Source organism: Culex pipiens, unplaced genomic scaffold (assembly GCF_016801865.2).
Source record: "Culex pipiens pallens isolate TS unplaced genomic scaffold, TS_CPP_V2 Cpp_Un0005, whole genome shotgun sequence".
In the NCBI taxonomy this organism is placed as follows: Eukaryota; Metazoa; Arthropoda; class Insecta; order Diptera; family Culicidae; genus Culex; species Culex pipiens.
The window spans coordinates 143,734-160,957 of record NW_026292822.1 but is presented as its reverse complement, the minus strand read 5'-3'; the positions used below and the strand labels follow the sequence as shown (position 1 = coordinate 160,957).

At 36.9% G+C, this 17,224-nt stretch overlaps 1 protein-coding gene across 1 annotated transcript in view; it reads right to left on the bottom strand.

The window, feature by feature from the left end:
• The window catches only part of LOC120419919 (potassium voltage-gated channel protein Shaw-like), a 106,564-nt gene that overhangs the window by 33,820 nt on the left and 55,520 nt on the right, over positions 1 to 17,224 (bottom strand). Inside the window, exons 4-5 of the mRNA XM_039582786.2 lie at positions 14,561 to 14,740; positions 13,661 to 14,062 (exon numbers count right to left, since the gene is read on the bottom strand). Of these exons, the coding sequence (XP_039438720.1) occupies positions 13,661 to 14,062; positions 14,561 to 14,740 (582 nt within the window). The remainder of the gene's footprint in view (positions 1 to 13,660; positions 14,063 to 14,560; positions 14,741 to 17,224) is intronic.

Sequence of the window (17,224 nt, the reverse complement as noted above, 5' to 3'; positions counted from 1 at the left end):
ATTGAGATTTCCTGAACTTTGCTCAACTTCAAGCTCCTCCACTACAGTAGGTACACCCACACACACAGGTCGTAAAGCACGCAGTTTGACGACGCATAAAAGTTCCACCGGGGATCACTTCATCATCTGCTCGGGATGTTAATCCGGGTTTGTGTCGTCGTGTCACACGTGGTTGTTATCCCGCAAGACTCTCCAGGTAGGAGTCGTAAAAGTGACTCCGGAATGACAGCTACGGCGCGTGAAGAAGACCGAAGACCTGCCCGAGAGCTGAGTTACGACATTGCTGAAGGGTGTGGGAGTGTGTGTGGTATAAACGATTTATGATTATTTTATGCTGCCGGCGTCGGGACGAGGATTCACTTTTCGGAAGCTAGAAGATGTTCAGGTTCTGGATATGTAGAGGTATGGTAAAAGATGGGCAGATAAACGGGTTTTGCAAGCAGGGAAGATTTCGACAAACGACAGCCTGACCGGGGTTATTGAATTATTGAATTTTATGACGATAGTTGCCGGCGGTGGGATGGGTTGAGGTGTATGCCAAGATGATAAAATTGGATTTCATCCGGATTTAATGGACTGAATTAGGTCTGGCAGTATATTTAAGAACACTATAAAATTATTCTGATGGGGCATTAGGTAATGCATTAAAATAAAATGGCAGAAATCCACCTCGATTTAGTTCTTCTGATTGACGGAAAAGAGTGTTGTTAGAAGTATTCCTTTTCAACTTAATTACGACAATTAAAACATGGAAATAAAATCTTTGCATTTTTTTTTTAATTTCATAGCTAACTAAGCAATAATACCAACTATTTTGCATTGCAATTTGCAAACTTTTAGACAAAACTTCCCTTTCTGTACAATGCTTAAAGTTGTGTTAGGTCATGAATAAACCTCCACCCACAGAAGCCACTCAGGAGTCACAACCTCAAACGGACAAAGTGTTGAGTTGAGCCACCGCAAACACTAGTTAGTGACCATTGCAGATGGGAAACCATCCCATGTTCAACAACTTAACCCCTCACACACACACACACACTCTGACAACAATCAACCATGCTAACGAGGTTGAACGATGTGGTTGACCTTTTCCGGGATTCAGTTCGGGGTGTTGCCTCAGTGGCGGGGGGGAAGTGTCATCTCTGAACTATGTGTTTTGTGTAGAAACCGGCGCGAGAGCGAGATGGAACCCACTTGACTTGGTATGATGAATTTAATGAACCTTAATTATAACCAACGCAGCAGCAGCATCGCACAAAAGGAGTCACCCCCTTGAAGTGTCTGTGGGGAAGGTCGGTCGCAGGATAGCAACCCCATATTCATTAGCTATAAATTCATTATGAGAATCGCTGGTGTTTGAGTGCATCATAATCACCACTCCCCCGAGCTCTCTTGTTCAGGGTGGGTGGCGAAGGAACAGTGAGTTTATCAAACTTGCAATGAATTGTGCTGAACGACGACGACGAGGCGTCACTAATGTGCCGTGGTGCCACCACCCACCGCCATCATAATTAGTTTGGATTTATGGTCATGACCTGAATGGCACTTCAAACGGATGATGACGGCTGAGTTGGTTTGAAGTACAGTGAATCAGCGTGCCATCGATATCGGTTCAATGGACACACACGCGTGGGTCAACAAAGGATGCCACGGTGTTTGACAGAATAATGCAATAATGTCGGTGAAGATGATTGCATACATTTCATTGTGAACTGCGAGCTCTTGATTGGGCTTTGTTTTGAATTATTTCAATTTTGTAATTTAGTAGAACTAGATATCAACATGCAGGGTAAACACTTAATATGGCATAATTTTTGGAATTTTTCATATTTCTCAAAGAACAAGTTTATTTCTTAGATAGATTATAAATTGATTAGATTAGATTATATAGATTATAATTAATCAAAACCGTTGCTTCAGAATTCAGAGACGTATTACATAAATTAATGATATTATTATTATAATCAATAAAATCTAATATAATATAATCTAATCTAATCAATTTATAATCTTTCTAAGAAATAAACTTGTTCTTTGAGAAAGAGTGAAAATTTTTAAAAATTATGCCATTTTAATTGTTAACCCTGCATGTTGTGAGACAGAAATTTGGTGTCAAAGGGACATTTATATAAAACTAGACGCCCAAATTGATGGCGTTCTCAGAATTCCGAAAAAAAAAGTATTTTTCAAACACTCAATAACTTTGAAATTTTTTCCCATTTTCCGTTACTTACTGTAAAATGTTTTGGAACATGTCATTTTAAGGGAAATTTAATGTACTTTTCGGATCTACATTGACCCAGGAGGGTAATTTTTTCAATTAGAACAAATTTTTTTTTTTAAATTTCGTGCTTTTTTCTAACTTTACAGGAATATTTTTTAGAGTGAATAAGGTTCTGCAAAGTTGTAGAGCAGATAATTACAAAAAAATTGATTTATAAACTTAAGTAGCTTGCTCATAAACATCACGAGTTATCGCGATTGTACGAAAAAAAGTTTTGAAAAAAATACGCATGTTCAAAAATGAAAGGGGTCGTACCACCCCTCCATCCAACGCACTATGGGCCATCTCCATACAAACAGGCGGCCAAATTTTTTTTTTTGCTTTTTAAATGTTTTTTTCATATAAATTTGGGTGATTGTATGGTATTGAAATGATATACGTCGATTTTTATGAGTTTTCATGTTTTTCAATAGTTGATTGTTTATAATAAATAGTCTTTTCATACATTTGCAAGTGCAACAGAATTGCGTATATATTGTATTGCAAGTTTATATTATCAAATTATGGATAAGCTAATACATCCCCACTTTAAGGACACAACCCCTCTTTCTTTCACCTCCCCCCCTCCCCTCCTCCCACCAACAAAATTTTGTTAAGCGTAATAAATTCATTTTAAGTCAAATATTTATTATTTACTGCTGTGTGATTCTTTTTGTGAGTCCATGCCATATAACTTGAGACCTCCTTCCCCCACCCTTACGGGCATAAATTTCGAAAATTTTAATTGTTAAATCAAATAACAGAAAAATTGATTTCATTCAAAATATAAATTATGAAGTAAAGCGATAAAATACAAACCATATTCTTATTAATCCTAATGTTCTTGTTCATGAAAATTCATTTGATTTTAGAGTTTCTGACAGCTTCAGGATATGTTAAAGGTACTTTTTATGATGTTTTGTACTAACCAACATAGAACTTAAATGTGGATCAGTTTCATGGATTGACCGCAGAAATTCATCGTGCTAAGTCAATATTTTGCTGAATACTTTTTTCGGTATCAAACTGAGATACTCCAGTTTCGCTTGAGAAACTTCGGTACGAATACCTTATTTTGACTAAGGTACTCAATATTAAACTGAGGCAACAGAAAATTCCAATAAAGTCATTTCGAACTTCTTGAAACCAGGTATTGATTTTTGAAGCGACGATGCCCACGAAGTAGGTAGCAAAGCAAGTGAAATAAACGGGCGCATATGTAGATTGCAGCAAATTTTGATAAAACGTAAATGTTCAAAATGGCATATCTCCGAAAACGCAAAAAATCGCAGGCTGGAAATTTCAGCAATGTTAGATTATGATCCAATCTTTCAAGTGATCTTAGTTTCATGTTTAGCATCGGTTAGCAAAAAAGTACTCGATTGACAAACACAAAACAATAAGTTTTGTCAAAAAAATGCTCCAGTTATTCGATGAAAACTTCAGTTTTTGGTTTGGAAACAACATTTTATCTATTAATAGTTTCAAAACTTATCTCATTACCTATCCAACGATGTATATTTGTCCTAATAAAATATTTAAAATGGTTATCTATGTTAAAATTAAACAATCAGCTTTTTTTTACGAAAAACGCTAGATTTTTACTCAATTTTTTGACTTTCAGCTTGCGTATCTCCGTAATGAACAAACTTAGAGTTTTGAAAATTTGGATTTTCTTAGTTAGAATGTTTACTTTCGAGAAAAAAATACCAAAAAATATTTGGAGAAGGTCACTTTTTTGAAACTTGGCCACCCAATGTACCATAGTGCAACGGACCTCGGATTCGTGATCAGGGGCAAAAGTTACCCCATAGGACTAAGTTTCACGCAAATCTAAGAGGGGTCGGGGCAACTTTTCCCGATTTCGTGTGAGTTGGTAGAGAATTACTCTATTATTTGAGTACAGTGCGATCGAAAAATTTAGTGAAGAGATCAGGGCTGCGGAGTCCGGTCATATTTCAAGTGACTCCGACTCCGACTCCGGCTTCCTGAGTTAAGCCGACTCCGGCTCAGGCTACCCACAAATTGTTGACTCCGGCTCCGACTCCGACTCCGGCCTACCAACTCTAGCCGACTCCGACTCCGGCTCCAGCTTTCCAAAAATTTTTACTCCGGCTCCGACTCCGACTCCGACTTCAACACCTAATCTGTTTTTAAATATAAAAAAAACGCATTTCTGAATAAATTTTCTGAGTAAATTTGAATTTGGTTGTTTGAAAAATTGGAACATTTAATTTAACTACTTTAAATTTAAATTCATTTTTTTAAGTTAATAAGCTAGCTACACTGATTTTCAACAATTTTTTTTTCAGCTGATTTTCATTTAATGAAAATTTCAGTAGTGCAGATTTCAGTAAATTTAAGAGAAATTGGTGTGCAAGGAGCGGCCGTGGCTGACTGGTTACGGTGTTCGCTTTGTAAGCGAATGGTTCTGGGTTCGATTCCCTTCTGCTCCCAACGAGAAAGTTTAAGAACGCATAAATTTGAAATGATGAATATGAACGAAAAATCAAAGTCGCTCGAGGCGGGGTTCGATCCTCCGTCCTTTGGATTGGTAAGCAAAAATGCTAACCACAAGGCCATGATGACTTGGTGAGCGTGGACTGGAATTAGGAATACTGTTACAGAGAGCGAGTTGTGGCGCTATAACCACGGCAAATAGTGTCCTGGGCATTCGTGGAAATACAATGTCCCATCCCTGAGGGTCCCGGAGTACCAAACCTTCTTAGCATGGTGCTCCCAACGAATACAACCAAAATCTTGGAGCGTATGGTGGTGTGTCCCCACGCTTCTTCCTCCCCTGTCGATTCAGAATTGTGTTGTTGTTCGAACACTCAGTGCTCAAACTCAACCCAATTACGAATCATCTCTGCGATACGGCTTTACGCAGTAGGCCTGGCCGCTTTAACGCTTGTGATGTTTCAATGCATTCTAATGCAATGGCGCACTGCAAATGTTAATAAATGACAAGAAGAGTGCTAGGCGTCATCTAACCTAAGGCACTCTCCAGGATCCCTTCGAAAGATTGGCTGCGCTAGGGTCTGATTAGATTAGATTAGATTAGATTAGAATTTAAGAGAAATTGGTGTGCAGTAACTATCAAATTTACACTGGTTTTGAAATAAACAATTTTCAAAGTAACTATTTTTTTAAAGCTTTTTTGAATTTATTTGAGAAGACGTACATGGACATTGTGTGATCCAGCCCAGTACACACTTGAAACATACAAATCATGAGAACATTCTAATATTCTAATTATTTGATTAAATTCAATTCTATCAATTATATCACCCCGATTTAAGGCATTTGCATATACGAGGCATAAGAGCACCGGTTTAACTGTATTTCAAAAAAAATTGCAACTTATTTTCGATATTTTTTGTCATTTTGACATGTTTTCAGCACGACACTTTGATTTGTTTTTATTTACATTCAAAATGAGCATAAGCATAAGCATAAGCATAGGTGCCCACCCGCAGTTGCTACTCCGTTATTGACCAGGACCTCCAGAAGTTACATCCACGAGCCGTGGAAGATAAGTGGGTGCTATCTTTCCTCGCTTCGCAACTTCTCAAAGGCCCCTATCATGCTGATCAATACCGGCGCCGGCCACGACCAGTGGTAGGGTCACGGGGAAGTGGATGGGAATGTTAGTCCGATACTTGAGTGATAGAGACCGCCCAATCGACTGCTTCTCCGACAAAGTATCACATGAGTTTTGAGGGGGTTAGTAGATGGGTATGAGGTCAGGATTCACGAGTGGCAGTGATGTGACCATGAGCATTTTGTTTATCGGTTGAAATTTTAAATTTTAGGCAGCCGGCTGCGGAAAGATAAATAATTGATTATTTAAAAAGTTTGTTTTAATCGAACGCGTGCCAACTGAGCGGTAGTGCTATGGGCTGGACTTATCAGTATATTTTTACTGTTGGTACAATTAAGATAACGCGAGCAAATGTCAAAAATAGTAGATGAGTTAATACTAAAGCTGCCAGTTGGAATAAATTATTACGATCAACGAATATAAACGAAAAGAAAACAGGACACCACGTAACCGATTGTAATGAAATTAAAACAATAACTTAAACGAACTTAACCGGCGGCGTGCCTTCCTATCAACGATGATAAAAGAAGGACTTATAAATTTAAAATATAAAAAGACTCCAAAAAATACGTTGCATAGTAACCGCGAAGTCCCGCTACTCACAATCGAATCCGAAAGATAGCTATCTAGAATTTTAAATATAGTATTAATTCGACCGCGATCCTCCAGAAATTCTTCGTCGGCGTGCCTTCCGATCAACGGTGATGTAAGAAGGGCTTTATTCATTAAAATGATTTTATATCATAAGCCTTAAAACATATTCGTCGGCGTGCCTTCCGATCATCGATGATATAGAAACGACTTAATCCAGCAATACGACTTGCTTGTCTCGAAAAAAAAGAATTCGGATCGTTTCTATCGAAAACTATGTAAAGAGAACAAAAATAAACTCATTGGCCAACGAACGCGCGAACTAAAAATAAAGAAAAAAGAAGAAGAAGAAGAAGAAGAAGACCAATCACCCCATGCACACAAACAACGACACAAAAGAGATGAAAACAACACGAATCAGAAGAAATCCAATCACCCCATGTACACAAATAACGACACAAAAGAGACGGAAAATAACCCGAAAAAAAAACAGGACTGCGCGTCCACACAGGCACCGCACTACTGATGCCATTATTTAATTATAATGACCAATCACCCCATGCACTCGAACAGCGACATAAAAGAGACGGAAAATGACACGAAAAAACAGGACTGCGCGTCCACACAGGCACCGCACTACTGATGCCATTATTTATTTATAATGACCAATCACCCCATGCACTCGAACAGCGACATAAAAGAGACGGAAAATAACACAAAAAAACAGGACTGAGCGTCCACACAGGCACCGCACTACTGATGCCATTATTTAATTATAATGACCAATCACCCCATGCACTCGAACAGCGACATAAAAGAGACGGAAAATAACACGAAAAAACAGGACTGCGCGTCCACACAGGCACCGCACTACTGATGCCATTATTTAATTATAATGACCAATCACCCCATGCACTCGAACAGCGACATAAAAGAGACGGAAAATAACACGAAAAAACAGGACTGCGCGTCCACACAGGCACCGCACTACTGATGCCATTATTTAATTATAATGACCAATCACCCCATGCACTCGAACAGCGACACAAAAGAGACGAAAAATAACACGAAAAAACAGGACTGAGCGTCCACACAGGCACCGCACTACTCTATTTACATTCAAAATGAGCATGTCGATAATGTTTTAAAAAACGTAACTATTTTTGTTAAAAACTGATAGTGAGCTTTCCAATCACAATGAAAATGCTTCGAAAACATCATGGTATCTGATAAATATCTTAAACCAAAAAATAAATTAAACAAAAAAATGTCAACGCAGTACACGCAATTCAATGAATAATTTAAAAATACGAAAAAAATCGTAAATTATATAAAAAAAAATTGACAACTCCGACTCTGGGTCTATCAGAAATTTACGACTCCGGCTCCGACTCCGACTCCAGCTCATACAATTTAGCCAACTTCGACTCTGACTCCGACTCCAGCTTTAGAGTTTTGACGACTCCGACTCCGGCTCCAGGTCCCCAAAAAGACCCGACTCCACCAACTCCGGCTCCGACTCCGACTTTGACTCCACAGCCCTGGTAGAGATTTAGTTTGGCTTTGTTTAATGTCATAAAAATCTAACTTCGGATAATCGAGTCTGGACAGTTTATTCAACATCAAAAATAAACACCTTATATTATTTTGTCTTTAAAATTGATAATCAAAAAACTGATTACTAAGCAAAGACGGTAAACCTCGTTGGATAAATGTACGACGCGTGCTGAAAAAATCTTCTTTATGCAACATGTTGCATAAACTACTATTTTGAGATCCAATTTTGAAGGGTAGGTGACATAAAGTATGGAAAAAAATTGTGAAAGGCCTGAATTTCATTTAAAAATTGTTTTTTTGATTCAAAAAGTTGATTTGATCATACCAAGATTTTCCCTCCACAAATTTCTCACCCAATGTCAAGGTCGCATGTTTCATCTCACCAGAATCGTCCAGTTCCCCTTCCCTTGCTTTGGACGACGACGGTTAAACAGACGAATGGGGCACCCCAAAGTGACAAGTAGAGCGTCCAATTTCCCGTCCCGGGAAAAAAAATCCCGGGAATTCCCGGGATTTCCCGAAAAAAAATATTTCCCGTTTCCCGGGAAATTTGTAAATTTCCCGGGAATTCCCGAAATTCAAACGGAAGTATACATTTTCTTAAATTTTGGAACTATTTTTGTAAAATGCTTTACAAAAATAATGAATGAACAAACTCAACATGATTTTGTTCAATTAAATGTATTTTTTGGTTTATATATAATTATACAGATTATCAGAAATTATTATATCAGAATTATTTCTGCTAATATTAATTTTTGAAGCAACTGAGAATAGATCTTGCTTAATGAGTATCAAATTATTACAATTAGTTAAGCTTTTAACAGATTGATGTTAAACAATATTAACTCCTTACCTCCAAATTAAAATTGAGATTTTTTTACGATTTTGTTTACCATGATCAAATGAGATGAAAATCGAATTTGTGCTAAAAGACAATTGGTTGAATACCTAGTACTAAACAAATTACAATTTGAAGTAAAAGAATTATGGAGCACTGGTGCAATAACTGGTGTTAGAGGGTTAAATGTGAAAAATAGAAGACTTTTTGTGGAAATGATGTTAATTTATCTCAAAAAATGCAAAAATATATTCAAAGCTTGCTTCAAATATTTGAAAACATTGGGTTGTTTGGAGTAAAACCAACACTAAAAAGCTTTACCATTTGTTCAAGAGCTGAAACCAGTATTTGACATGAAAAAAAAATTCTGCATGTTTTTTTTTCTCATTTCAATAAACTGGTCATAGAGGCAAGTTTAAAAGAAATTTTATGATTGTGGATTATGGATGCATTTAAAAAAAAAAATATTTCTCATAAAAAATACCAAAATACATTTCTTTTTGTAGTTGAAGGATTTTTTACATGCAGTCATGCTGTTAATTGATCTTCACACTTATTTAAACCATTAATGTTGATGTCATATACAATTTTGTTGCATAATATTAATTAAAACCAAGATCATTACAATTTTCAATAAATTTCAAATTTCCCGGGAATTCCCGGGATTTCCCGGGAAATTGGCTGAAAATTTCCCGTTTCCCGGGAAATTTGTAACCCCGGGAAATTGGACGCTCTAGTGACAAGGTTTCAGGGAGCAAACGAATTGGAAAATTGAATGAAGCTCGTTTGCGCTGCTCCTCGTGGGGATAACCCTGGTATGTCTGCTTGTTCTTCTAGCACAAGAACGGAACCCGTGCAGGAATGTTTCCAGGGTTGGAATGCATGCATGGATCTCTGCTTACAGTTGTTCAACTTACACAGTGATAAAGCCATATTTTATAGGAAAAACAACTTGTGACAGTTTTCAACATGTTTATACACCCAAAGTTAAAGAACGAGGGGATAGTCCTCACGAAAAGAAACGTGAGGAAAGTGCTATATTGCGAGAGGATAGTCCTCTCGCGTGTTCATTCGTTCATTGGAACAGTTCATCCTACGAGTGGCTTATATGGACAAAGGACCGCCACTTATTCACCGAACCTTGGTGGCCCATACGGCAAAGGCACGGTTCAATATGCCGAAGGTCTTGGGTTCGAGTCTCGGTACCGGTACTTTTTTTTTTTTTGATAGATGAACTTTTTTGGAAAATGAACCATGAGTAAAGTACTCTCGGTAATTTCGGGATTTATCCTCTCCGTCCGCACACAGTACCATTTTACTACCGAATCGTGCTCTTTATCCTCTCGTATGCCGATGCCCAGTTCTGGGTGTACTGTGCCTTATGTTGATACCACGCTGTGAATGGAATTGTTCTTCGCAAAAAAATGAATAGAAGATGTACAATAGTTCTGGGAACGGAAATTGGCAAAGATCAAGAGTTGGAATTTTTCGGGAAACAGCCGGCGAAACAGAATGGGTGCAATATTTCCCATAAAGGAGGGTTTATGGGGCAAAGTGGGACGTGAGCAAGTTAGCCTTTTGAAATGTGAGCTTATCGCAGGGAGGAATGCAAGATTGCTTCCAGGGTCCAAGAAGTTGCTCTCCATTGTTCGCTTTGAAAGATAAGACCACTAGAGTTGGTCTTAGAGTAATATTAGAAGAAAAAATTCCATCGCAATTTGGCCTGATTATTTTTTTGTGTTTTTTTACAAATATTAATAATACGACAATAATTATAAAATAAAACAAAATCAAATTTTGGCCAAGAACTCCACTGTGCCAACCCGGGTCACCACGACGATTCCCAAGAGTTTCAACTCGGTGCCATCAAGCTTATGGCTGTGGGTTTTATTGTCGCCCTATAGATGCCACCGGGTTGCTGCTGCTGCTGCATGTTTGCGGTCTTATGCTGTACCACCGCCATCGTCGTGTGCTGCATCCTCGAAGACCGACACCATCTGTTCTCTGGAAGGGTTGGTTGTTTAGCTGTGTGGCAGAATCTGCTGGCAAGCAGATTGCAGTTCCCAGACAGCCAGCATCGGGAAACAACGGAGAGAGAGATATTCATATCTATTTGTAAGATTACTTCGGTAAAGTTTTGGAGGATTTCTCTGTTGAATTGCAACTAGAATTACAAAATCAGTTAAAGATTTGAATTATTAAAAAAAACCTAACCTAACCTAACCTAACCTAACCTAACCTAACCTAACCTAACCTAACCTAACCTAACCTAACCTAACCTAACCTAACCTAACCTAACCTAACCTAACCTAACCTAACCTAACCTAACCTAACCTAACCTAACCTAACCTAACCTAACCTAACCTAACCTAACCTAACCTAACCTAACCTAACCTAACCTAACCTAACCTAACCTAACCTAACCTAACCTAACCTAACCTAACCTAACCTAACCTAACCTAACCTAACCTAACCTAACCTAACCTAACCTAACCTAACCTAACCTAACCTAACCTAACCTAACCTAACCTAACCTAACCTAACCTAACCTAACCTAACCTAACCTAACCTAACCTAACCTAACCTAACCTAACCTAATCTAACCTAACCTAACCTAATCTAACCTAACCTAACCTAACCTAACCTAAACTTACCATACCTTACCTAACCTAACCTAACCTAAACTTACCATACCTTACCTAATGTTAATTTGCAATATTAAACGAAGTGAAATTTTATATGCTTTTTTTATATAACTACTTTAGTAAAATACTAAAATTTTCACAAAATATTTTTTTACGAAAATACTCCAATTTTCAAAATTTGTAATATGGTTATCAAACGAAACGAAAATTTGTATGCTTTTTTGAGATTTTTTTCTTGGAAAATACTAATATTTTCACAAAATACTGTATTTTTTCGAAAATACTAATTTTTTTTCAATTTGTAAAATACTAAAAAAAAATGCAATATTGGTATCAAATGAAATGTTGTTTTTTTTTCACTTTATTAACGTATTTTTGTGAAATACTAAAATTGAAAAAGTTTTTTTGTTGTTGGAAAATGCTCAAATTTTCACAAATTACCGTATTTTCTCGAAAATACTCAAATTTACAAAATATGTTATATGGGTATGAGACCATCCATAAACCACGTGGACATTTTAGGGAGGGGGGAGGTAAGCGATTGTCCACGCTCCATACACAAAAGTTTTTTTTATGGACAATTGTTCACGAAAGGGGGGGGGGGGGGCGTGGTTGAGATTCCCAAAAAGTGTCCACGTGGTTTATGGATGGTTCGTATCAAACGAAGCGAAATTGTTATCTTTTATACTATATCACTTGTTTAAAAAAATACTAAAATTTTCACAAATTACCGTATTTTTTGAAAATTCTCAAATTTGCAATACACGTAAAAACAAAGCGTAATGTTAAATTTCTCAAAAAACACCGTATTTTTTCGAAATTACTCAAATTATCACAATTTACAAACTGGGTATCAAATGAAGCGAAATTTTTCATGCTTTTTAACTTTATTAGAGTTTTTTTTTGGAAAATATTAAAATTTTACAAATTATCGTATTTTTTAAAAATACTCTAAATTTCAATGTATGCAATATGAGTATCAAACGAAGCTAAATGTTGCATGCTTTTTCAATTGATTAGAATTTTTTTTAAATACAAAAATTATCACAAAATACCGTTTTTTTCGAAAATACACAAATTTTCAAAATATGCATTATGGGTATCAGAAGAAGCGAAACTTTGCATGCTTCATACATACATATAAATTGTGTATGCTTCAACTATATTTTTCGTTGTTCGATACCCATATTTCAAATTTAATAAATTCAAGTTTAAAAAAAAAATACGGTTTTTGTGAAAGTTTTATATTTTACAAAAAAAAAATTATTTCTAAAGTAAAACAAGCACACAAAATTTAGCTTCGTTTGATTTTTTTTAAATACAGTATTTTGGGTTTTTTTATATTTTACAAAAAAAAATCTTAAATGAATTAAAAAACATACAAAACTTCGCTTCGTTATCGAAGTAATGAAAATTTGATTATTTTCGTAAAAATATGGTATTTTATGAAAATTTCAGTTTTTTTTAAGCTATAATTACATGAAAAGCAAACAAAATTTCAATTCGTTTGATACCCATATTGCATTTTTTTTTAATTTGTGAATTTTCGAAAAAATAGGGATTTTAGAGAAAAAACTTTGAAGTTAAAAAAAATTACAATATATTGGAAAAGCATACGAATTTAAAATTCGTTTTATACACATATTGTAAATTATGACAATTTGAGCACCTTGTGAAATTTTTATTATTTTGCAAAAAAATGTAATAAAACAAAATCGCATCGTTTGATTCCAAAATATTAAAATTTCAGTATTTTCGAAAAAATACGGTATTTTGTGAACAATTTTGAGTACTTTTTCATACTTTGAGACTATCTAGATTTTCAAAAAATATATTCTTGGTGAATGCTTTGAAAAATTTAACTTTATATTTAACTTTATACGATCATTTTGTCGAATACCAACCTTGGTTTTCAGAAAAAAGTGGCCAGCCCTATTATATTGTGTTTACCGCTGATAGGAATCTGTGAAGTTACAATTATCAAGCTAAATGTCGAGCAAAATATTCACGAAAATATCACATTTCGTTTCTTGAGAATTTTAGTATTGTGTTGTTCCAAAGCCAGTAAATAGATTTGTCAGGCGGCAGCCCCGCCACCCCAAGAAAGTGCCAAATGCTGTACAAACTCAAATCCAGATCCCGAACCTGAACACACTTACCACAAGCCGCACCGTCAGCTCGATGATAAACCAAACGTTGCAAACGAGCTCGACGTAGAAGAAGGCCTCGTGCGGTTGGCCGTACGTCTCCTGCCAGTTGTCCACGATGTTGCCACCCTTGCCGGAGTTGATCCGGTACGCGGACGAGATGAGGCGCCCCGTCCGCAGGGGTCTCGGGTTGGCCCGGGGGTCGGCCTTCCCGTCCGCCGAGTTGGTTCCACTGCTGGGTCCGCCGGTCAGCGGGCCCACGATGCTGGTCATGTTGGCCAGCAGGGCGCTGGTGCCGTTCGCCGAGATGTTCAGCAGGGCTGGGGGAAGTTCCACCCGGAGACCCGGGTGTGTCTTCAGACAGAACGATATCACAGAAATGCAGATGAAGAAGACCGAGATGCCGGCGACGATCTGGGGAGGAAGGGCGGGGAAAAGTTGGTTTTTAGCCGTAAATCAATTTAATTTATATCAATTAATTTATAGTTAGTCATGGCGTTGTTTTGGGTTCGACGGGAAACAAATTTATGTTGGCAGTAGAACAAAGTGTATTCGTATGTATGCCAGGTTCTGGATTCAGTCCTATTTGCGGTGAACCACTACTAAAACAAAGAATTTTGCTTAACTTTTAGTTTTCAAGCTACTTTAAAGAAATATATTATCTTATATTATTTTTTTATTGGTTTGTCAACCAGAACCTAGGCTGTAACACTCGGAATTAATTTGCAATAACCATACTATTTTTACGCACTTGTCCAGCCATCATTTCAAAAACTCAATTTTCTTATTCGTCTTTGTCTGCCTGAAGAGTGTGAGTGTGTGCGCAATTCATCAAATTTACATCCTCAATGATTGCGCCCCATTAATCTTCACACCGAGCACACGCAACGACGTTCATCAAAATGGACTCACCTTGGCGCCGGTCGAGCTCGACGGTTCGTCAAACAGGGCCCAGATCTTGGGCTTTGTCCGCTGCCAGCAGGTCAGCTCCCCATTCAGGAGGGCCTCCTCGAAGCCAAACATCCGGGCGATGGCCTCCTCCGAGGGCTGCTCGTCGTCCAGCTCCAGTTTGTCCAGGATCGCCAGGGTGCTCTGGAAGAGGTGGTGGAGGAGGGAAAATGGTTTGTATTATGGGGTGGGCGTAGAAAATTGTGTTATTATTAAACGCTTCGAGCAAACAACGAAAACGACCGAGGGAATGAAATTTTGCAGCGACGCCCGAGCGACTTTCCCTGAGCCATTTAGCTTTATCTTTGTTACGGGAAAACATTCAGGAGAATTTGATGGAGCTGTTTCGTTCTGTGTGCTGTCTCAATTTGAGTCGCGGAAAACATTAGATGCTATTTGAAGTTGTGAGAACGAATGTTAAATAAATTGTTTTCTAACAATTTCAAATGTTTGATTTTTGTTACAGGTATGTAAAGTAGGGCGTCCCAAAAAATGAAAAGTTGTCAAATCTTTGGTGCTCACTCCTAGAATGATAGATTAGGATGTTGGGAACAATGTTTCCATACAACAAAAAAAATCCAAAAACGGTTTACAACTCGCGCGCTGCGCTTGAATGAAAAAAGTACATTTTTCGAGTATTTTTCAGTAATGCGCGTAACAATCATACTAAAGTCATTCAATTTTGGTAGCCTTGGTCTTCAAGTTATATGGCAAATGTACCCATTTTGAACCTAATGAGCGGTCGTGTTTGAAAGATGCTAGATAATCTGGAGTGTTCCTTGAAATTCAATTAAACCATGAACACTAACGAGTAGAGAAACTTTAAGTGTACATTTCTGTGTATTTTCACTTTTATTAAAAGTTATGCATTCTAATCAGTCGAGTGCATTGGGCCACGCCCATTTTACAATTTTCAGCTTAGTTCTTCTTTCTTTCAGCGCTCTGCTTAGTGCTGCCAAAATTGATGAAAAATTTTAAGCGAACACTCACGAAAAGTAGCATTTATGAAGAAATTTTCCTGGCATCGCTGGCTCACTCCAACAGGCGCTGCTGGAGGGTGTCCACCCTTTGTTCTTTAATTGCCTTTGTTTCTCGCTCGGTTTTCTTCAGCCTTTGATTGGAATGAGAAGTCAAAATTGAAACGTCAAAAGACTTAACGCGTTTGTTTTTTTTTTTTTATGGCGCTTGCTTATTATTTACATGTTTCTGGATTATTTTTCAAGTGAGTGACTAACCAATGTGCAAAAGAACATGTTGCTGGTAGTTACCGGCAATTTTATATCTTAAGCGCTTTGAAATCGTTAGCGCAAGTGAAAATATATTTATGGCGACTTTCGTTAACCTTTCATCTTGCGTGTGGATGTGTGTGCCATCAAAATGATGAAAAATGGTCTCGCAAAAAAGAAATTATGATCAATAGTGCATTCAATTTGATCTTTTTGGCCAGTAAATGGCATACATTTGTATCCTTACTCGAGTCGGAGCTGTTGCTGGTATGTTTATAGCCTAAATAGTCTTTTTGGAGTTTGAATTGAGCATCAAACTCTTCTTTTGACAAAGATAGGGGTTTGATTAGAAAGGGTATTATTTCCCTAGTTAATGTCCTCTGAACAAATTTCTGTACAGACATAGTCCATAAAAATGTGTTTAGGCATAGCAGGGCATTTTAGGGAGAAAATTTTGCATTTTCTACTTTAAAAAAAATCAAAATCGCTTCCCAATACTAATGCATGCAGGAAAATTTTACTACTATGATAACAAACGGGAAGCTACATATTTTGAATATTTTTATTTTGCTCGCACAAAAACGATATTTCTGGAGATTTTTTTGAAAAGGTCCAATTTTTTAGTTTTTGCTTTTTGGGTGTTTTTTGATACTCCTGACTCAAGGCGGTTTCAAAAACACCCAAAAAGCGAAAACAAAAAAAAATGGTTTATTGGACCTTTTCAAAAAAAACTCCAAATTTGTTTATAATATTTCTTGATATTTGACAACTCTTCATTTTTTTGGGACGGATTAATGTCGAGCTATTCCAACCCAGAACAGACATTTTTCAGGTACTGGGTCAAATAAAAAGTTTGTAAATTCACTGTTCAAAACAAAACAATATTGAAAAATGTTACTTTTCGAAACAAGTGTTCAAAAGTTCAACTTTTCAGCACCCATTTCAGTGATGAAAGGTAGGACTTTTCATCATCGGTATTGAAATGTTTTTTTTTTGTGTGGTTAAAAGAAGGCCGTTTCGTGTCTCCAGAAAGACAAGATAAGTTGACAGTTTCACAGCGGGATTGCAAAAACTTTTTTTGCAATTTCGAACAACGCTTTTTGAATGATATTTTATGTCAATCATCCATGTATAAATATATCGTTCAGAACAAAAAAATATTGAAAAAATGTGACTTTTCGATACAAGTATTGAAAAGTTCAACTTTTCTGCACTGATTTTGCAGGTATTTAATTTTTATTCTGTCATTTTTTTGTAGGGAAACTAAGCCGTTTCGTTTCTCCAAAAGGACAGGAAAAGTTGACAGTTTCACAGCGGAATTGCAAAAAAACTTTGTTCTCATTTTTTTAAATCTTTTTTACGAGGAATAAAACATTTTGGAATTGAAAATATTTATAAACTG